The sequence below is a fragment of the Camelina sativa genome, chromosome 5 (genome assembly GCF_030686135.1).
Source record: "Camelina sativa cultivar CO46 ecotype springtype chromosome 5, ASM3068613v1".
NCBI lineage: Eukaryota > Viridiplantae > Streptophyta > Magnoliopsida > Brassicales > Brassicaceae > Camelina > Camelina sativa.
In genome coordinates this window covers 18086801-18110457 of record NC_141884.1, presented here as the reverse complement: position 1 = coordinate 18110457, position 23657 = coordinate 18086801, and the positions used below count along the sequence as shown (strand labels likewise).

The following is a 23657-nucleotide window of genomic DNA, read 5'->3' as shown; positions in this document are numbered from 1 at the left end:
AGAGACATCAATTGCAGAATCTCATGCTTCAGAACTGTCAAAGGATGAGACAGACTTGTGGCATAGCCGCCTTGGTCACATGAGTCGGAGAGGTCTTGAGAAGCTTGTGAAGAAATTTTGTCTGCAGAGGGATCCAAGATTTGAAATTTTGTGAGGATTGTGTTTTGGAAAGAATCACAGGGTGAGTTTTTCACCAGCTCAACATGTTACAAAGGAGAACTTGGGGTATGTCTATTCAGACTTATGGGGCTCTCCTCATAATCTGTTGTCATTAGGTAATTGTCAATACTTTATTTCGTGTATTGACGATTTCTCGAGGAAGACATGTATTTATCTTCTTAAAAGAAAAGATGAAGCTTTTGAGAGGTTTGTAGATTGGAAGAAGATGGTGGAGACACAATCTGAGAAGAAGGTAAATGAGCTCAGAACTGATAATGGTTTGGAGTACTATAATCAGTATTTCCATAAGTTCTGTAGGGATGAGGGTAATGTAAGACACAGGATGTGTGCTTATACTCATCAACAAAATGGAGTAATTGAGAGGATAAACCGGACTATTATGGATAAGGTGAGAAGTATGCTTAGCGAGAGTGGAATGGAGAAGAAATTTTGGGTAGAAGCAGCCTCCACTGCAGTTTATCTGAGTAATAGGTCTCCCTCCACGGTAATAGAGTGTGATCTTCCTGAGGAGAGGTGGACATCGAGGTTACCTGATTTGAGCTTACTCAGGAAGTTCAGTTGCTTAGTATATGTTCATGAAGATCAAGGCAAGTTAAATCCGAGGGCGAAGAAAAGTTACTTTACAAGTTATCCTGAAGGAGTCAAGAGTTATAAGGTTTGGGTTCCAGAAGAAAGAAGATGTGTCATAAGCTAGAATGTCATTTTCAGAGAATAAGTTATGTATAAAGATGCTAAGGATGGTTTGCAGTTTGATGTTCTCGAGTTGGACCTGCAGAATCTGGATTTAGATTCAAGTTCTTTTGATCAAGGTGGAGCTACTCAGGAACCTAGTGTTCCTACAGATGATAGAATAATCAATGGTAAACAGTCACAAAAATCAAAAATGAAGCATCGGTAGAAGAAGAGAATATAGAGTCTGAGGAATAGGACTTAAGTGACTATCAATTAGTTAGAGATAGAGGTAAAAGGGCTATCAAGGCTAATCAGAGGTATAAATAATCTAATATGGTAGGTTATGCTTACTACACTGAAGATGGAGGAAAGTCAGAACCAAGATCTTTTTTTTTTTTTTTTGTCAACCATTGGGCCACAACAGGCCGACCCATTAGCCAAATTCCTACATTCGTAGGAACCGGGACTCGATCCCGGGTGTGATGGTGCCTTCTACAAATGGACTTACCTCCTGCCACTGCACTAAGGTCACTTCACAGAATGGAATGAAGCAATGAAAGAAGAAATGATTTCTATGAAGAAGAATCATACTTGGGATCTTGGAGAGAAACCAGAGGACGCTAAGGTGATTGGTTGTAGATGGGTCTTTACTCAAAAACCAGGTATCCCTGTGGTCGAAGCTCCAAGATTTAAAGCTTGACTTGTTGCAAAGGTTATACTCAGAAGGAAGGGGTAGATTACTCTGAAATTTTTGCACCGATGGTTAAGCATGTATCAATCATGTATTTACTATCAATGGTGGTACAGATTGATATGGAGCTTCAACAGATGGATGTGAAGACAACTTTTCTACATGGTTTTCTGGATGAAGATATAGTGATGGCTCAATCATAAGGAATTGAGAGCTAGAAAGATCGTAACCAGGTATGTTTTCTTAGAAGATCTATGTACGGTCTTAAACAATCTCCTAGGCAGTGGAACTTAAGATTTGATGAGTTTATTAAAGGAATAGACTATAGTAGAAGTGCCTATGATAGTTGTGTGTACTAGAGGAAGCTGGAGAATGGCTCGTATATGTATTTGTTGTTATACGTAGATGACATGTTAATTGCATCCGTGAGTAAACCTCATGTTCAGGAATTAAACAAATTTCTAAGTCAAGAGTTTGAAATGAAAGACTTAGGAGACGCTAAGAAGATTTTGGGTGTGAAAATCATACGAGACGTGTTACAGGGACATTAGTTTTGTCTCAGGAGGGTTATGAAGAAAGTTTTGAAGACTTTCCACATAGATCAAGCTAAAGCAGTGGTTACTCCTATGAGAGCTCATTTCAAGTTAAAAGCAGCCTTTGATGAAGAATATGAAGAACACTTCAGTAAGATGAAGGCGGTTCCATACACTAATACTACAGGCAGTATCATGTATGCGATGATGAGCACTCAGCCAGATCTTGGTTATCCAGTTGGAGTTATAAGCAGATACATGGGTAAGCCACTAAAAAGTCATTGGGAGGCGGCCAAGTGGGAAACAAGGGGATTTTGTACTATGAGGCTATTGTAATTCGGACTACGCCGGTGATGGTGATTCCAGGAGGTCTACTACAGGCTATGTTTTCACAGTAGGAGGACACAAAGTTATAAATCATGGTTACAGAGAGTGGTATCTCTCTCATCTACAGAGGTCGAGTATATGGCTCTGACAAAGGCAGTGAAAGAAGTCATTTGGCTTAAAGGATTAGAAGCCGAGCTTGGTTTCTCTTAGAGTTTTGTGGAGGTACATTCTGATCCTCAAAGTGCGATTGCACTGGCAAAGAATTCAGTTCATTATGAGAGAACCAAACATATTGATATCAGCTTTCACTTTATCAGAGGTATCATTGGTGAAGGTAGTTAAGTTTGCGAGTTAATGCAATCGAGCTGATATCTTTACAAAGATACTACCGGTGGATAAACTTGATGGAGCATTAGATATGCTCCGAGTAACAAACTGCTAAGCTGTGAAGCTTGATACTTGATCGGTTAAGCTCAAGGGCTGAGTGGTGAACTTAGGATTGGAGTGGTTAAAGTCATAAGTTGGAGCGGTGAAGCTCAAGTATCAGAGGAGGGTAATCCCAGAACTAGACAAGTATGAAGCTAAGTAAGAGAATAAGAGTCAAGGTGGAGAACTGAAGTGTTGTGACTCAGGATTCGATTATTGAAATAGCATGAGGGTGATAAAGACTCTCGGTGTATGAGAGGATTTGCAAGCAAGCTCAAGTCATTGCATGTGAGTGTGGACGTTAAGGTTGGTGGTTGTTAAAAGTTGCTAAGGGTAGTTTCGTCTTTGTATATAGACTGCTCGAGGTTTCTTATCTTTTGTAAACGAGATCAAAAAGTTTGTTAGATCTTGTTGAGAGAGGTTAGAGAAGGATCAAGAGAGACTGATGTCGAGAGCTTTGTAAACCAATTTGTCCACCATTGTTCTAGTGGATTACCAGAGAAGTTTACTCTGCCAAGAAGTAACATTTCCGATTTTGAAGCGTGAACTCGTTAAATCGTGTGTCGTTCTTTGCTTTCTTTGATTCTTAAGTTCTTTGTTCTAATCCTCTGGTTCAATTAGATCAAGATTAATTACAATATTAAGGGATTCTTTACCCAAAAAATAAGTTCCCTTTTTGTAATATTTTTGCTTTTAATGCAAAATTAACTTTAGTTTTACTTTTATTTTTGTGATTATTTGTATCTTACGAATTCATTTATCATAGGCTAAATTAGTATTAAAGATAAAATAAATGATATCTTATTTTATTTTTAAATATGAAACGACCGACCTTTTAAAAAAAAAATAATTAATAATAAATATAATATAATAAATAAACTACAGCTAGTGGTCCCATACCCACTAGCCACCTAACCACAATCACAACCAACAGCGGAATAACAATACCAATAACCAATAAGTAGTATCCAATAAATATAATAACCAATAGAATAATATCCAGTATGAATTCCAATCATAAATTAATAATCCAACCAACATAAACCAGTGAACCAGCAATTCTAAGCAACATTCTAGGACTCAACTCTAGCAACCTAACAGAAGCTAGACAACCAAGGGAACCACTAGAACATCCTCCTCTTCATTGCCTTGATACCACGATTACACTTTGCTTTTACCTGCACCACAAACACATATTGCAATGCATGAGTATTTTATAAACACTTAGTAAGGCAATCCTCCCATCTACTGGGCTATACACACAAGCAATAGAGTATCAATAACCAACACACAACAATCAACAAACGACAAATAACAAACCGGGACTCAGCATCGACCGACGCCAACATGCATCGACCGATGCCCAATGGGGAAACATCAATCGACACAGAAGCTGCATCGACCGATGCAAGTGTAACTTGCATCGACCGATACCCAATCCGCATCGACCGACGCATGCTCGACGTAACGCGAAAACTCTAGAGTTTTACGCGCCGTCCTCGCACTTGCATCGACCGATGCAAGTTATGCATCGATCGACGCAACATCGAGCACCATGTTTTCCCCGAAGCTTCTCGCTGGATCTTCGTTCCTACAACCACAAAACTCGATCCCAAGCCACAAGAAAGCTTCCTAACGTCCATAGCAACGATCTAACAAGCCTAACATCACACAACAAGCAGATTAAAGAATCCTCTAGCTTAGATAAGCCATGGTCATGAACTTACCTTTGCCACAGAAGAATCTGAACCTCTAACAAGCAAGAACAAGCCTCTAGGAAGCTCCTACAACGATTGCAGCTACAGATCTCACCAAGAAACACCTCAAATCTCCAGAAATCACCAAGAACTCTCAATAACTTTTTCTCTCTTTTTGTTTCTCTCAAAAACGGCTCCCCACGACTAATGAGACAAAACGACTTAAGGGTTTTCCCTTCTCCCTTTTGCCCAAAACGCAGCGTTTGACTTAAGTCAAAATGCAGAGAATTGAGTCAGCATCGACCGATGCTCTAACTGCATCGATTGATGCATACCCTAAACCGGGATTCCGGTTCGCGGGTGTTACAAAATATAACACTAAATGATTTTTTAATATAAATGAGAAAAATAAACATCAATTAAAATGAAACAAATGAATGTTTTTTTTTCTCACCGAATGGTATATCTGAAAACCTAAAATAAGATTATGTATCCAAAAATTTGTGTTATATCTAGTTATCGTTTTATAATTAAAAGTACCAAATAACAAAAATATCCGAGATAACCTAGATATCCAAGTTTTTTAAATTACATTTGTTGAATTAATATATTTTTGTTAAATTAACCAAATCTTGTTAAAATTAAACCTAGTTTTGTTTAAACTGACTTTTTAGTTAATTTTTTCTCCGAAAACTGATCTGAATCCGACACATATCTAAACATAATAGTCATAAAGCCTGAATAGATAATGAACTTTTATCTGAATTATCAGAATCAGATCAGAAATCCGAAACGTTGAATTCTAGTTATTACTATATTTATATTATTATGTCCAACCTTTTTGCTCTTTTGAACAATATTGCTTTTATATAAATGATCAAGGAAGCTGCACCAAATGATATTGAATTTGGGGAAAAATGTCAAAAAAACCCCAAGTTATTTTTATTTGGAAGTTTAATACCCAATGGTTTTGCATTGGAATAAAAATTCCTCGTGTATTTCTTATATGCTTTTTAAATCATTATGTTATATTGATTTGTCGAATCAAACATCCGACTTAACAGACGTTAATTTGATTAACAGAATCTGTTAACCGGGTTAATTAAACCAAACACGTAGGTAATTGGGGTTAAACGAAAGACACTGTTGCCCTTAGTTATTTTCCCCAAATCGATTTGCTCAAACCCTAAAAACTAAATTCCCAAATTTCTTACTCTTTGTCCCCCAAAATGGAGCGAATGTCGAGTCAAAGTTCTGGGTATGATGCAAATTCAGGGAGATGGTCTGGTGGTCCTATCTGCAATTGTGGAAAAGCAACGACCGTTGTAAAATCATAGACAAACGATAATCCAGGAAGAAGATTCTACAGATGTGTTGTTCATGGGTTCTTTGGTTGGGCAGATGAAGGAAAGCCGTATGGATGGCAGAAGATTAGCTTATTAGAAGCTAGAGATGACATTTGCCATCAGAAAGATGAAATAAAAGTGCTTAAAGAATCTCTAAAGGCCATGAATGAGCATGGTGTGAGTGTTGCGACGACGACGATGCATAGTGGGTTAGTCAACAAATACGAGCAAGAGAAGAATCAGCTTGAAAATGAAGTTATGGCAGCTACTGAGAGAGAGAGAAAATGCTCTGACAGTTCATTGTGTTGTCTTGGGGAGGATTCATTGTGGTAATTGCGATGATACTTGGATTGGGAAAGTAGTATGCTATAATGGGTTGTTGTTGTTGTTGTTTGATATTGTTGTTGTTGTTGCTTAGTCTGTTGTATGGTTAATCTAAGTTTGATGTTATTTGCACTTCAAAAATTTCTTAAAAATCAGTACCATTGATCCAAAAGAGCCGTTATGTTTGAGAACATTACAAGGATCCCACAAAAAAAAAAGACAAGGATCCTACAAAAATATCATCCTAAAGACATCATCGTACCATCCTAATCATTAAGAACATAGAACACATCAACTTAGTTTTTTTTGGGTTGCCAAACATCAAAGACTTTGTCAGTCCATGGAGACATTAAGAAAACTGGCAGTTTAGGAGCTTCATCTGATACTTTTCCACGACCTTTACCCCGAGCTTTGACACGACCCTTGCCTTCACCATTTTTAGTTCCCGGAGGACGTCCACGAGCACGTCCTCTACCAGCTGCAGGAACACTTGAATGTTGTGGTTGTTCTGTGGATTGATTTGAGAAACAGTTAGAGTGGACTGGCTTTGAGCTTGCTGCCACCTCTTTGGTGCATTGTGTATGCTCCATGGATCATCATTATCCTAAGCAAACGCTAAAATATTACAAACAGAAAGCTGTAATAAACGAAAAAACAAATAAATCAAACTTACCAGTCGCTTACTCAGTCTCCCCCTTTTGCGAGTAGGAGCTGGTTGTACAGCAACATTTTTGCAAGTGCCTTTATTATGACCTGGTTGCTTGCAATTTGTACAAGTCACGGTTTGTCCTTCCCTTGTAGCCTTGGACGGATTGGATGATTCACCTGGTTCCTTGATCCTAGCAAACTTCTTAGGACGCCCACGTTTTTTTCTTTTGTCAGGCACTTCAATAGCCTCTTTATCTGTTCCAATCCATAATCTTTCTCCATTTACAGGTTCTATGTTGTCTTTGTAGTTGGCTTGCCAAACAGTTGTCAGAAACTTTCTATTCACATAGCTACAAAAGAAAAGGATAAACAAGACTTGGTCAGTCACTTATAATGGAACAAAGTATAAAATTTAAAGGATAATTAACCAAACTTACTCTTCTAGATCACGATTGTGCTCGGTTATGACATACATTGCATGGGGACAAAGTATGTCTGTGAGATTCCATTGGTTACACGCACAACTCCTACGAAGAAGATTGACCACAAAGCTGCCACTTCCTTCTAACACTTCATAGACATTCTTAATACTTTTGAGAACTGAACTGAACTTGGCATGTTTGCGATTGGCTTCAACAATTCCCATTATGTGAGGTGGGAACCTAGTTTGACATTTCACAGTCTTATCACGTCTCTTTGATATACGCTTCATGGCTTGTCTCCTAACATCCTCAAGCATATTAATAACTGGCTTCTTCCTTGCGTCTTTGATTGTTCGGTTGAAGCTCTCAGATAGATTATTGCAAACATCCTCACAACTAGAATGCCCACTGAAGAAGGCTCTGCACCACGTATGTGGTTCTATTTTCAGCAAATCATCATGTGCAGCTTCATCATAAGCTTTCAAATCTCTCATATTAAACCGATAATCTCCTTCTACTGGAATATATGCAATAGCCCAGAAATAACCTTCGTGAGAGTAATCTCCATGTGACTTCCTCCAATTGGCATATATGTGTCGAGGACAATGCCTATGCTCTACATTAGGCAGCAAGTCAGCAACAACATTAAGTAACCTCTCTACTTATCGGATATCACCGTCAAACCACTACCTAAATTCAAATCTAAATCCTTCTTTAAATTCTCAACAAACCAGACCCATGAGTCATTGACCTCCACTCTAACTATTGCCCAAGCAATATGAAAGATTCTATTATCTGCATCTCTCCCAACAGCCGCCAAAATCTCACCCTTCAATTCCCATTTCAAGAATGACCCATCAAGTCCAATGATAGGCCGACATCAACTCTTCCATGTTCTGCTTAAAGCATCAAAATAAATGTAAAACTTGTCAAACTTAGGCTTACTAGACACTTGCGGGATGGTCATGCCTACCTTCCTCTACTGGATCTACTCCATCATCATGCCTACCTTCCTCTACTCGATCACCATGGTCATCCTCATCAGCATCAGCCTCTATTTCGTCTTCCTCAACTACAACATCCTCATTTGAAAGAGGAAATGGTGCTGGTACAGTAACCCCATTGTCGATGTATATATCGACTTCACCACCAATAAGTGCTTCACGACACAACTTCCTTATACCATCATCTTTGTCGTTACTAATTGCTCTTGCTGAACTTATATCCTCATGTGGAAGCTTATATCAAACTTCTTCGACTTCACCATCCACTTCATTCTCCTTGCAAAACTCGCCAAAGATTGACCATGTCATCAAATCGGGATCTATTAACATGTCTTTTGAATCCCCTCCTATGTAGACGAATGATTGCTCCTTTATTGAAACATCCCCTCTAAAGTGTATTTTGCACTTCAAACACTCGAAAGCACTACACACGACAATAAAACATTCACGATTAGTACAAACAAATTCCTAAAAACTGAAATCGACTTCAAATCAACCCCTAATCTCCCAATATAATAATGGATTTCACCCACCCAACAAAAAATACAAAAATCTATGAACCCTAAAATTCCTAAGAATTGAAATCGACCCCAAAATTGCGATGGATCGAGAACCCCAAACCCTATTAACTGAAATCGACATACCTCATCTCCGCAATAATCTCAGAATGCACGCTCAATACATTGAACCCAAATCCGCAAAATCAAACGACTTCACTCATCACTCGCGAAGAACACACACGACAAAGAGAAAGAAATTGGGGAAAGTGGTTTTTAGGGTTTGTCGATATCAAATCGATTTCGGGAAATAACTAAGAGCAACAACGTCTTTCGTTAACTCCAATTACCCACATGTATGGTTTAATTAACCCGGTTAAAAGATTTCGTTAATCAAATTAACGTCTGTTAAGTCGGATGTTTGATTCGACAAATCAATATACCATGATGATTTAAAAAGCATATAAGAAATAAACGAGGAATTTTTATTCCAATACAAAATCATTGAGTATTAAACTTCCAAATAAAAATAATTTGGGTTTTTTTTTGGTATTTTCCCCATTAAATTTGTGGAGTGATTTCCATTTCTCGAACTTCAGGTCCGCAAAACCGATTCGAGATACTGCCAAAACATGCACACAAAATGATCTTTAAACCAATCGACCATCTATAAGACAAAGATTTTACGAACACAAAATGGTCCAACTTAAACTTTTGTATTTCGAATACGAAAAAGAGTTCACGTGTAAAGAAATGGTCCACTAAAATGAAACGATTAGAGAATCCCGCACAGAAAATTATTACATCGTCTACATGTCGAAGTTGGACATCTACATTTTTTCATATACAACACATTATTAAAATTTACATCTATAATTTACAAATAAGGTTTATTTTATATTTACAAAATCCTGACTAACATAATAACATGTAGCTCTGGCGTGTGTCAATTATGTTTATAAATATGGTAATATCTGACATCCTTTACCTGTCAAGTACTCAAGTGTCATGTAAAACACCATGCATTTTCATTGGTTTTATTTTTATTATAATATGTTTGTTATAAATGTGTAAGAGTTGAAGAGAAAACAACAAGATGGGGGTGTGGTGCTTGATTCTGGACGTGTCTCTCTCGAAGTTGGGGATTTTAATATTGGCGGTTTGCAAATTTAATTTGTCTCTGTCAGCGAATTATATATATTTTATAAATTCAAAAAGTAAATTAATAAACGTAAACTACACGTAGGGAAAGCATGGAGCATATACATATTATTATTATGTATCAATATCATTAAAAAAAAACTAATTATACTAAAAGCTATAACCTCCTAAAACTGTCCACCTAGGATTTTAAACATCCTATCGGAATTTTATACTATCGTATAAGCTACGCATGGGTTCAAAACTTAGTTATACTAAATAAAAGTAGAAGCTATAAGTTTCTAAGGCTGTCCACCTAAGATTTTAAACAACCAATAGGGGTTTGATATGTCACTAATTAACATTTTCTAAATTTCCAGAATTTTCTATATTAATAATTATTTTAAACAACCTATCAGGATTTGACAGCTCATTCATTAACATTTTTTAAATTTACAGAATTTTAAATTTATGGAAATAAAAGAACTACGTGTAATATCCCACATCAGCTAGAACTTTTTTAGACAATGGTTCAGAACCAGTATAAATAAGATTAATATGCTTCCAACATCGAATGAGCAGGAAAGCTTGATTTATCAGGCGTCCAAGTTTAAAAGTTTTATTCGGTTTGATCCAGTTTTTATTTGATAAAATTAAAATTTTAAAAAGTTTCAAAAAAATATTATCTTATTTAAAAAATTTAAAAGTTTAAATATTATAGATATTGAAACTTTTAAAAGTTCTTAACTTTTAAAAAGATTTTAAATATTATAATTTTTAAAATTTTAATAGTTTAATAAATTATAAATATTGAAACTTTTTAAAAGGTTCAAATATTATTTCAAAACCTTTTAAAAGTTTAAAATATTATAAATATTGAAATTTCTAAAAGTCTTAGCTAAGAAATTTTAAAAATTTATAAATTATAATATTTTGAAATCTTTCTAAAGCTAAGACTTTTAGAAATTTCAATATTTATAATATTTTAAACTTTTAATTAATATTTGAAATAATATTTAGAAAGATTTCAAAATATTATAATTTATAAATTTTTAAAATTTCTTAGCTAAAAGGTTTTAAGAGAATTATAATTTATAAATTTTAAAAGTTTAAAATATTATAAATATAGAAACTTTTAAAAGGTTCAAATATTAAAAATATTTAAACTTCACAGAATATTTTAATTATTACAATTACTTATCCTCCATAGAAATTTCAAAATATTATATCTATACTAATAAAAAGTTGAAACTATAAACTCCTAAAGGTGTCCATATAGGATTTAAAACAACCAATAAGAATTAGATATTTAACTAATTAACATTTATGGAAAAAAAAAGTAAAAGTAAAATCTATATAAATAAAAGAAATATGTACAAGGATTTTGGTTTGAGAAGTTTCAATATGTGTGGATCTAAAACCGAATAAGTATATGGATGAAATTATCAATGATTGCACAAATTTTATGAAAAATAAATGATTTTGGTCTTGGAGTTTTATGGGTTAATAAGTTGTGTAGTAGTCTAAGAAAAAATGTTTTTCAGTGGAAGAATGTGAAGAAGTTGACAAAGAAGAAGAAGAAGAGTATAACGAAGAACCTGACGGTAAAAGTAACGAGGATAATTAGCATAAAATTTGACAATAAAAATGAAAAGAAAGAATATGATAAATAAGAAAACATTGAATAAAAAACATGAAAACATAGGTGGTAGCAATCAATTAAATATGAAAACGAAATAAATTCATGATTATAAAATTATTTTGTTTTTCTGGTGGTCAAAGAAATGGTTTAGGATATGTGAGGTCACCAGTTTGATCCGTCTCACCGGAACGTCGAGTTAGATTCATGATTTTTTTTATCAGATTTGATTTTATAACACAACTGATTTTTATATTTTTCAAACTTGTGTATCTGAAATTTTTTTTTTCTTAATATTAATTAAAATGTTTATAAAATAATATTTCATCAAAGGTCATCAATTATATATAAGTTCATCAAAATATATCAAATAAACCCACGCATAGCGTGGATTCAAAACCTAGTTTAGTTTTAAGGAAAACCAAATCGAATATCAGGGTCGGTAACCAGTTATTATCTAATGTTTTTGTTTACGGTCTTTGTTTCCACTCCTAAAGTTAAATACCATTGATAATCACTTAATAGTTTTGCATTAAATAATCTAACTATTTTAATATATTTATATAGTTTTATAATTTATCATTTTATATCATCTAAAATTTTAAACTATAATTTACAACAAATACAGATATATATATATATATATATATATATATATATATATTTGTTTACGGTCTTTGTTTCCACTCCTAAAGTTAAATACCATTGATAATCACTTAATAATTTTGCATTAAATAATTTAACTATTTTAATATATTTATATAGTTTTATAATTTATCATTTTATATCATCTAAAATTTTAACCTATAATTTACAACAAATACAGATATATATATATATATACATATATGCACAAATTTATTTTTATATAATATATTTCAAAAAAAAATATGGGATCTAAATTATAAAATAAAAGAGAAAAGTTCCCATAAGTTGAATTTTATGATTTTGTTTTGTGCTCTCTGTCAAAGTTATTTTGAGTAAGTAGATTTTGCAACGCAAGGTGTAACACACAAATGCGCTTAAAAAAATCACGGTTTAATTAAATGTAGAGAATTTGTTAAAAATGCCCCTTTTGATATACCACTTTCAAAAATACCCTCTTTTCTGGCCATTTTTATTTATGCCCTCTTTTAATTTTTAATGACCATTTTACCCTTAGATGAAAATTATTTTATTCAATAAAAAGAAAAACAAAATTTTCCCGCCAAAAAATTTCCGACATATTTTCCCGCCAAAAATTTTTCAAAAAAATTTTCCCGCCAAAATTTTTTTTGTCAAAAAACTTTTGATAAAAAATTTCGAAAAAAAAAAATTTTCCCGCCAAAATTTTTCCCGCCAAAAAAAATTTACAAGGTTTTTAAAAGGTTTTATAAGGTTTCTACCTTATAAAAGCCTTATAAACACCTTGTAAAGGCTTTTACAAGATTTTTTAAAGAGTTTTAAAAGGTTTTTTAAACAACTTGTAAACGCTTTTACAAGATTTTTAAAAGGTTTTTAAAAGGTTTTAAAAGGTTTTTAAAAGGTTTTTAAAAAAATTTCAAATGGTTTTTAAAAGGATTTTTAAAAGGTTTTTAAACACCTTCTAAACCCTTTTACAATGTTTTTAAAAACCTTGTAAAAGTTTTTATAAAAATTTTAAAAGGTTTTTAAACACCTTTTAAATGCTTTTAAAAAGTTTTTAAAAGCGTTTACAAGGTGTTTAAAAACCTTTTAAAGCATTTACAAGCTTTTTAAAAGCATTTACAAGGTTTTTAAAAGCGTTTACAATGTGTTTAAAAACCTTTTAAAAACCTTGTAAACGCTTTTAAAAGTTTTTTAAAAGTTTTTTAAAAGCATTTACAAGGTTTTTAAAAGGTATAAATTTCAATATTTTTGGCGGGAAAATTTTTCGATTTTGGCGGGAAAATTTTTTTTTTTTTGGCGGAAAAAAATAATTTTTTCGGGAAAAATTTTCGATTTTGGCGGGAAAACAAATTTTGGCGGGAAATTTTTTTGGCGGGAGAATATTTTCGATTTTAATGACTGTACATTCTTGTTGTCACTCAAAAAAGGTAATTTGGTCATTTTGTATATAAAGAGGGGTAGTTTTAAAAATGGTCAACATGAAGAGGTATTTTTAAAAAGAGATATGGAAAAAAGGGCATTTTTGAGAATGCCCCTTAAATGTATTTGCATAATATATAAATGTAGATTTACATAGAGTTTGTCATTGTTGGTGTTCACTTATTTTTAAAGATTATTAGCTTTAAGGTGTAGTTTCTATATGTTCTACGTAGAAACGTATACGTACATTTAGTTTTAACACCAACAAGGACCTATATCCTGTACGTACATATAAGCCCTAACATTCGTTAAACATTTTTCTTCTTTCTACAATCAGTTTGACAAGAGGTGTAATCAAAAATAAAACAGTAATTTTTCTACAAATTGCTTTTTAAATAAATACAAGAGCGTATATAACATTTGGGATAACTAGCATGTATTTGAGGTTGGCCTTCACTGATACATATCGCCGGTAATATATATAAATTGCAAAAAGTTGGATTGAATCGACTTTTAATTAAATGAAAGAAAAAGCTTTATCTTTATTGATCCAAATCTAATGTAGATAAAACCTAACCACTAAAAATATACTTAATTTCAAATAGCAGAAACAAGCAAATCAATATATCTTACCAATCTTTTAAAAAAAAAATATTAAATATTAACTTTAGCCAGATTAATATATTGTATTGTATATGTAGTAGAAGTAGAACTGATAATATAAAAGTATGGTCTTCACTCTTCAGTATCAGGTGGTTTGAAGTACTTTGTTGAACCCAAGGAACTCTCTGACGCTATTACGAGGATCTGGTCTCTGGATTATTTCATAAAATAATTGTCCACTATCTATCTATCTGATAAAGGTTACTTGGTTTAGGGTAAAGATAGCATTATTATGACTACCAACACAAACAATATCATAGTATATATTTATAATTATCAAAACGCACTAGCCGAATTACGTCATTGTGTTTAATTTTGGATCGAATCTCACTCAGATCTCAGGAAATTAAAATTAAAAATATTAAGAATACACATAACTGAGTACTCCTTAAACTAAATTATCTCTCTGTAATACCTAAATACATTTGCATTACTCTTTCTTTTTTAATACCTAGTTCTAATAAAGTTGCCATCAAAAAGCCATAAAATTCACTCATATACGTTTCCACCACCATAAATTCTTAGACATGCATTGTTTGTCAATCCATGAAATATCTATTAAGCAATCAAAATATTATCAGAGATATTTTATTACTCCTTCATTAATACGTAAATCTAGTAAAGTTGTCTTCGAAATGCCATTCGCCATAAAATTCACTTATATACGTTTTCACCGTCGTAAATTCTTAGACATGCATTGTTTATTTGTCGTCCATGAAACATTTTTTAGCAATCAAAACATTATTCGAGATATAGGCATTCCTGAAAATACATATATACTTCCTTTTCTTTTTGGTCGTCAAAATACATATACACTTCCTATATTCAACTGTTCTTCAATACTTCCTTTTCTTTTTGGTCATCAAAATACATATACACTTCCTATATTCAACTGTTCTTCAATATCTTTTCCTAAAATACTATCGCAAAGACCACCATATATCACATCTAATGATATGTCAAAACTGTAGATAAAATAACGTCATGTACCATCCGGTCTAGGAGATTTTTCTAGGAGCAATCTTATAGAGGAGCAAGCAAGATGGTCGGTAATAGAAATCTCTTTAACCTAAACATCAAAAAGGGATAAGAAGATGACAACACTCATAGCTTTGTTGTTTCAACAAATTTGTCCCTAGAAAATTTATTGTGGATAAAAAACAAGATCGTTGTTATTTGGTATAACTTTCTCAAAATCAATTAAATTTCACTTCCATGAATTCATAATTCTTAAAAATTTGTTTGGTTTTCCCATTACAAATAAGACGCATGACATTTTGATGGTATTTTTATCAACTAATTTTGTTAAATAATTTATATTGCTATTTTTGAACTCTAAATTCATTTTTTCTTCATTAATATTAATGGTAAAAGATTTTTTTTTTAACAACAGAAAACAAAGAATTGATTCAAACAAGCCAATTTGGGAGAAAACTGTTAACATAATTAACCACATGTGGTTGAGTACGAACTTGATGGTAATTTTTTTTTTTTTAAAATGATTACATAAAATTGAGGACTCGATCTAATCTTATAGATAAACGAAAAGAGGAAAAAAAAAGTCACATAAGATTTTTAAAAAATCAATGCAAACAGGAATACAAATAAATCATACGCTGAGAATTAACTTTCTAAATTAAATATCATGTTCGTTAGCAAAGTAAGTTATCAATGCAAGTTTAATTAGATCACCGGCGAAATCTTCTGTTATATTGGCATCTACAATTAATATCCTAACCAATGGTATGAGGGAGCGGTCACAACACCAACTTAAATCTATTAAATTTAGTATAAAGCATATTCCGATTAGCCCCCCAACGCGCACCCCCTGTTCAAAAATGATCAGAACTTTTAGTTCATAATCTAAGACCATCCACAATGGCGTGGATTTGGCCCGTCCCCAATATTTATTGGATTTAAATTTAAATGAAAAAAGCCCAATATCTGAAAAACGGTTCTTATTTGGGGACGTTTTTTTACCGTCCTCTTCGCCACGTGTAGCCGTGTGATTTGTTCTCGAATAAGCTAGGTCTAAAAAAAATGTATTCGGGAGACAAAATCATCCCGAGTTCTTTCTTCTCCCTCTTGACGGCGACCACGAAGGCGATTCGATCCTCCACGACGTTCTGTTCTTTTCACCGGAAAATCTTGCCAGATTAACGAAGCCGATCTTCTGTCGCATCCGAAGCCGGTCCGATCTTCAATACCTAATTAATTGGGGTTATTGAATTAGGGTTATTGATTTAGGGATATTGAATTAGGGTAAATGATTTAGGTTATGTTTCTTTGGTGTTTTTTTTGTTTTTTCTTTCTTTAAATAATTAATCTTTAAACTTTCAAAATAATATTATTTTATTTGGGGACCAAACCCAAATACACACCAATGCTCCTACTAAAAATAAGAAACCCTCAAAATATTAGTATTAAATGTGGGGGACCAAAAAAAGTCCCACACCATTGTGGATGGTCTAAGCAGATTATAATAATTATAATTCAAAGGAAGCAGATCTTATCTAGTGGATATCCGCATGACATCAAATTCCATATTTTTTCTATCTTTGATTTCATTGCCCAAAATATTATTAGAAAGTATCTGAAAAAAAAACAAAGGGAGATTCGTATGAGGCCCAGTCCACCTGAAAGGGACCCAAGTCCGTACAGTTTGAGTAGATAGGTGCAGATTTTGTGAACAAGTTGTTGGCCACTTGGTCTTGGTGTGACGTGTTCGCATCAAACCCTCATGATTTCTTTAGCCACCATCTTTTTTCCCCCTACATACAGAACACAACAATTATTTTTTCTTTTTAAAACTTTTTTGTTTACTTTCTTTAATCTGACATATACGAAAAAAAATAAAAATAATCAGTTGCAAAACTTGCACAAAAATTAACTTTTTCGAAACGCGAAACATCATTCGAATACGGCAAAAAACTTTTTCGAAAATTTGAAAACATTCTTTTATATAAATGTGAATATAAGCAAAGACTAATACCCACATTTGAGATTGGATGAACAATAGCCATGGACTCTTTCTTATACTAATTATCTCGAGGAGGTGCTAACCATCTCCTTTCGGACATTCACCTTGAGTCTAACCTTGTTGGACATTTACCGTTGGAAAGCAATCTCAAATAAAGTGTCTTTTATAACCCCACATTTGTGACATGTACTTCTAATTAATGTCTCGATGCATACAGAAATATAACCGAGTGAGTAGTGATTCATACTTTCACACTTGTAGCATGCACCAATGACACACTATGCGATTATATACTTATACTATTACTCGTTTAGGACCTTTGAAAAATCCTTTAGAATTTTAAACGAAAAAATAGATTTAGTAGCATTGTAGCTAGCAATGGTCTCGATTCCTTAGTATATCTTTCCCGGAGTTCATTACCTCCTTGAGACAAATGAGATGGTTTCTATTTATTGTTATTTTTCTAAGTTCACACTTATTGATATTTTTCCGACCCAAATACACCACTTTTAATTAAGAGAAAACTAGACAGAAGTATAATGACATGGCTCCAATGAGGTGAGGTGGACCAATAGCCCCAATGGTATCTCACGTGACACTCATGGTTACTTCATAAAAGTGCACCAGTAAGACACTCCTTGCCACGTGATCAATGGGCTCATGGTCAGAGCCATGGACCAACTCTATCACCCCAATCTGGTCCCCCTCATTCACTCTTCTTCTCTATATATATATATATATATATATATATTTTTGGGGATAAACCACTCTCTCTCTCCTATCTTGTTTTGTCAAATACAACAATGGAATATATTATATTTTTAACCAAAAAAAAAACAATGGAATAAACTGTTGATTTTTCGTCTCCGGATATTGGATTTTACCTCATCACCAAACTCAACGCGAGAGAGTTATTTATTTGGGATTAAAAAGACTACACAGAAAAAGAAAGAAAGAAAAAAACGATTAATCTAAATGTCAAATGTGTTGATGCGCCGAAAAGAAATTGTACTAATGGAATCTCATAATGAGAGAAGCACAAAACATGTCGATTCACAGAGTCAGCCAGCCAACTATGAGTACTAATTACATACAAACGTTTCAAATCCTCATTGGCTGTTCAGTCTTCAGTGTCAACAAATCAAATGAAAGACACTTTTTGTATTTTTCTTTTCCTTTTAACTTAAAACAAACGAAAACTACAAAGTATATATAGATGACAAAAATATCTCATATGAAAAAGTTAAACTATATCGAGTAATTTCAGTGTGTCAGTTTTTAAAGGTGTCCAAGATATATGCCACAATGTGGCTGCCAAATTTCTGTGTCCAAACTTCTGAAAATATACTTGTTGAACAAAATACAAAAGCTAGCATAAGTTTACAAAAGTTAGGATTTAGTGGGAAAAAAGAAGAAGATAAAGAGCATAACCAAAATTATTGAATTAAAAAAGACTCACATGAGTTAAAAAGAAAGATTACGGACCTACGGTATATGATTTGAAAGCGATATATGTTAATATTGTAGCATTATCTATTCCGTAAGTTGATTAAGAAACTTTTTTTTTTCTCCTTTTGATAAAGATAGCTATTTTTACTTTTACCTCATAACGCATAATAACATTGTACAACCCTAAAGCTATACCAAAAATAGGTAGGGAATCCAACAATAGTAGTAAATCATAGTTTTTGTTCAATTTTGTTTTAGGAAATAAGTGTGGCTTAATTTCAGTTCTGGATATATGGTCGGAAATTTGGTTTGCCCTCTTTGTGACTCAAAGTGTCAAACTCCTGTTCAAGAATCACTTGGATTTAGTCTAGTGCTATGAGAAATCAGACCGAATTTACAAAAGTAGATTTAGACATTCCCTAAATAAACTCTTGGCAGGCCGGACAATAATAGCCTTGGCCATTCAGTTATCCGATCGGATTCAGGTTTAGATGTTCGAGTTTTTGGGTTTTTGGGTGTACATATATAAAACCCGATCAGGTATTTTATAATATCAGGTGGGGTTCAGTAATTTGGGGTATACCCAAATTCATAAGTAAAAAAAATTCTTTCTTATTCTGTCATGAAAAAAAAAAAACCTTCTACTTCTCTCTTTTTCGTCTCTATCTTTTCATCTTTCACTTCTTCAGCCAAAAACTCTAGATTTGTTCATTCATGTCCACCACTTCAAGAACCAAATCCTTTAAATCCCCTACCAAATCTAATAACATTTGTGCAAATTATATGATATGATTCATTGAACTCAAATTATGGTTTCATTGAACTCAAATTATTTGAACACAAATGTTATCTTTGTTTTCACCACTTCAAGAACCAAAACAATGTTATCTTTGTTTCCAACCTCACTCACTCCTCAAATACCACAAACTATCACTCTTTTTTCTGTAGATTTGCTTGTCATGTTTCTCGTAAAATTGATCTAGATAATAAAAAAAAAAATTGATTATTAGAGTTCTTCGGTTGATTGATAAAGGAAAAAATAAGTCAATTAGAAATTTAAGAATACATATATATATATATATATATATAATAGAGAGAGAGAGGTAAATATTTAATGTTTTCATATTAGGACATAATAACTAAAGTGGCAAAATGGTTTATGATACACCAATAAAAGGTACTGGGTTCGAACGGATTCGGGTTTTTGGGTTAACCCGAAATTTCGGATCGGGTTTAGGTTTTGAATTCGGTTAATATGCCCAAACCTACCGGACAAGTCCAATGAAGATGCTTCTAAGATCAAAATAAGTTTCGGACCTATAATTCAGTGCTAGTATATTAAAAAAATGTGAAAAACTCATAATGTAGCCATTTTATGTATCAAATTATAAAATCATCTTTTGGTTAGGATATATAAAATTTAAGAAAAAAATACAAATCTCTTAATCTTTTATTTTGCATTTAATTTTTTTTCTTTAATTTATTTGTTAAATTTTGAATTTATTTTCTTATATCTTCGAATTTGATTTAAGTTATGGTTTCATTGAACTCAAATTATTTTTGTCGAAATACGGTTAAAAATTACCAGGTAAACAATTTCAGTTTGCATGCAATTTATCTTCTATGTGAATTACATTGTTTTGTGTTTTCAGTGTTTTAAATCATTGTATAATATGCTTGATCATTTGTTAAAATTTTAGTATTTATTTTTGTATATAAAGTATCATTATATTGTTTCAAAAAAGAAAAAAAATTATTATGATCTCAAAATAGTTTTTTTAACCGTTTGTTACATCCCCTGTTTTAGAAATCGCTAGGCGCTAGTAGGGCGGTTGGGGTGGGCCTAGCGCCTAGCGAGAAAATCAGAGATTAAACGAGGATTAATTGGGGACTAGTTTTAGGGTTAGTTTATTAAATAATAATAAAATAAAAATATATAGTACTAAATATATGTATATTCTATTTATGTGAAAAGAAAAATATCAAATAAAATATAAAACTATAAGATGGTCTTTAAAATTATGTAAACACATGAAAACGTTATTTTTTAAAACATTTTTATGATTTTAATTAAAAGTTTATACATATTGTAAAACATCATAAACTCTTAATTTAAATGTCTAAATAACAAAAAAAATATTTGATTTGTATTTGGCTCCAAAAATCATCGGTATATACAAAATTAAACGGGAAGTAATCGGATTAGACGGTATAATCGGATAATTGATGCTAGGCGGGGATTAGTTATTAATCGAGGCGGAGAGGGTGGGCCTAGCGATTTTACGGGGCGTAATCGGTGCTAGGCGGGGATTTTTAAAACAGAGGTTACATCATTAGAACATATTCTTAAAAAGAGTTTTTTTTTTTGACCAAAAATTCTAAAGTAGAGTTTTAAATAGTTTATGATTGTTGTAACTTGTAAGATTTAAGTACCTTATGGAACATTTATATATGAGTAAACACTAACTGAATACTACACAACTTCAATAAGAGAGATACATGACCTCAGTTGACCAACCCAATCTAAGGGAGTTATTACAAACATACAATGCCCAAGTCCATCAGCTTTTTGGCCCTAAAAAATGCAGTATCAACTTCGAACCAAGATGATTTCAATCAAATAACCTAGAAACCGTCTAAACCGAATCGGTTAAGAGAATATGAAAATTTAGTCTAGACCAGCTAGTTTTGTATACCAAATAAAAAAAAACCCACAAAGCAGCAAGATCCCAACACTATTTCAAAGGAGGCATTCATCATCATCATTCAAACACTTGCGCTCCCTCTTCTTTGGACCGGCTTGTAAATCACCACAGTGACAAACTTAGATCTGAACCGATGCGAGAAACCAAGTGCTACAACAGATCTTGGGGCGTTTCGGTTTTCAATGTAGAGATGGTTGAGGACGACATTCTGTGGCGCAGAAGCCAATTCCATGCTACCTGGATTGCCTAACTGAGAGTGTTGAAGATGTGGCGGTACAGCTGGAGGATCTCTTGTCTCATCTTCTGCTGCAGAATACACATTGTTGTAACTTGAAACCGGTGATAAAGGTACCTCAAATCCCACAACCGTTGTGTCCTCCTATGTTTGAGAATAGGATAAAAGAATGAAAGTTCAAGCGAGGGAGACTAGAAATTATTCGGTTTGTCGGCTCAAGAAAATCAGATTCTAGATGGCTTACATGATCATCAGGGTTTTGGCTGTTCATGTTGAAAAAGATTGCAACTTAGTAATGCCTGAAACAAAATGTAATCATTATTTAACCACGTTAAAGTAAGTAGCATGAGAACAAACCATCAAAAATAGTATAGGTAAATTTGTTATAACCTTGCAACTTGATAAACCATCAAAACACTAAAACAGAAAAGCAAACAAAGATATTGTCCACAATGATGCAAACTCAGTGTAAGACTTTGTATAATTGTTAAATTCTATTCAAGGAAATTCTAAACCCAAAGACAAACCTAAGGATCCAAAGACTCGGACAATTTTAAGAATGTTGGACCAGAGAATGTACATCTCTTTCTTTGGCATATTTTCCCAATCCCTTATTGGATTTGGAAGAAAGTACTATGACATAAGATTCCAGAATTAATGGACCACAGGAGTTAGAAATGATACATATTGATCATTATCACAACAGAGACAAGTTGGAAAGAATCACAGATAAATTCAAATTCAACAGCTAATTCAACTCTGTCTAACCATTATATGAACACATTACACAGTTTCATCTTACTAAGGCATCGACACACATCATAAGAATGATATCTCAGCTAGAGACCATTTAAACCTATAAGAAAACCGCATTTGGTTCCTACATTGAAACCATATCACTCACTAAGGTTCCCAACATCTCCAAGACAGAACCATGAACTTAAAGCTTAAAGAGCATCCGACATCCGAAGTGTACATACTGAACCCAGAAGACAATCCCACAAATCAACTGATAAGGACCTAGGCTAACACAATCTGATGAACACACACACTAAGCAACCAAATTAGAAAAACTGAAACAGAACAACTAAAATTAAAGATACATAACAATGAAGACAATGTCTCAGAGGTAAAAAAAGAAGAAGTGATCTTTGGATTACACAACTCACCCTTTTGGAAGCTAAGTCCTTTCAATTTGCAATGGAAGTTTTATACAAATCCTTAAAACAATACCTGTAACAATCATCAATTAAGACCCATAAAAATCATTACATAAGAACACCCAATTCACACCAAAAAAAAACCCTAGAAATCACAGGAACATCAAATTGAGGAATCAGACACATAAAAGATGAAATTTTGAATCATTGGTATTCAATATTCTTCGATATTAACAGAAAATTTCGTATAAAATCAGACAGAGAAATTGGGAAAAAACGAAGGAGACGAAACGGAATTAGAGAAGAGAAGAAGGGTTTACTCTACTTAACCTATGAATAGATTAGCTCAAATGATTGAATGGTTTATATACAGCTCCGAGAAGAAGAAGAAGATTTGGGTTCGTCCTGACTCCTGAGATTCTCAACGAACACAAGTGCGACAAGCATCACCTTTTGTTTTTTTTGCTGATTGGCGTAAATAAATCTTTGCTCTCCTAAGAACACATTTTCTTTCCTTTAAAATATATATTTTTTTCTTCTTTTTACAGAGAAACTAAACTTTTAACTTTCTTAAATTGGCTTAAGAGTTATCAGTTATGTACAAAAAAAAATAGTTACAATTAAGGAGAAATCCCAATGAATTTTCAAATTTATTAGATTATTATTTGTTGCTATTTTTTTTTAGTTAATCCCACTAAAATTTTAAATTTTAATGTGTTTTAGGCAGAATATCTCTTAAAATTAGTTGATAATCATTATATTATTATAGTAAATAAATTTATAACATTATGTTTTAAAAAAGGGAAAATCACATTTTAAACCTTGAAAGTATCACTGAATAGCACTTTAAATCTTAAAAGAATTTCACTAACA

The 23657-nt window shown here is 32.8% G+C and overlaps 1 protein-coding gene and 1 pseudogene across 3 annotated transcripts; one reads left to right on the top strand and one right to left on the bottom strand.

Moving 5' to 3' along the window:
* The first annotated feature begins 5764 nt into the window (after positions 1-5764).
* LOC147943921 (uncharacterized) lies at positions 5765-6234 on the top strand (annotated as a pseudogene).
* Positions 6235-21134: 14900 nt separating this feature from the next.
* LOC147943920 (SNF1-related protein kinase regulatory subunit beta-3) lies at positions 21135-23289 on the bottom strand. Of its 3 annotated transcripts, none has more exons than XM_087450194.1 (4): positions 23105-23288; positions 22794-22857; positions 21869-21923; positions 21135-21768 (listed from the first exon to the last, which is right to left on the bottom strand). In XM_087450194.1, exons 3-4 carry the CDS (start codon positions 21893-21895, stop codon positions 21451-21453), a joined length of 345 nt encoding a protein of 114 aa, XP_087306320.1. In that variant the 5' UTR covers positions 21896-21923; positions 22794-22857; positions 23105-23288; the 3' UTR covers positions 21135-21450. The 3 variants fall into 3 exon arrangements, with proteins under 3 accessions (XP_087306320.1, XP_087306319.1, XP_087306321.1); XM_087450193.1 differs by having other exon boundaries at positions 23115-23288; XM_087450195.1 differs by lacking the exon at positions 22794-22857 and having other exon boundaries at positions 23115-23289.
* Between the last annotated feature and the right edge of the window lie 368 nt (positions 23290-23657).

Bases quoted from the DNA above. Each gene is read 5' to 3' on its own strand.
- LOC147943920 (XM_087450195.1), bottom strand. From the start codon at position 21,895: ATGAACAGCCAAAACCCTGATGATCAT. The intron at 21,769-21,868 runs GTAAGCCATCTA...TCTCAAACATAG, and splicing joins GCCAAAACCCTGATGATCAT to GAGGACACAACGGTTGTGGG.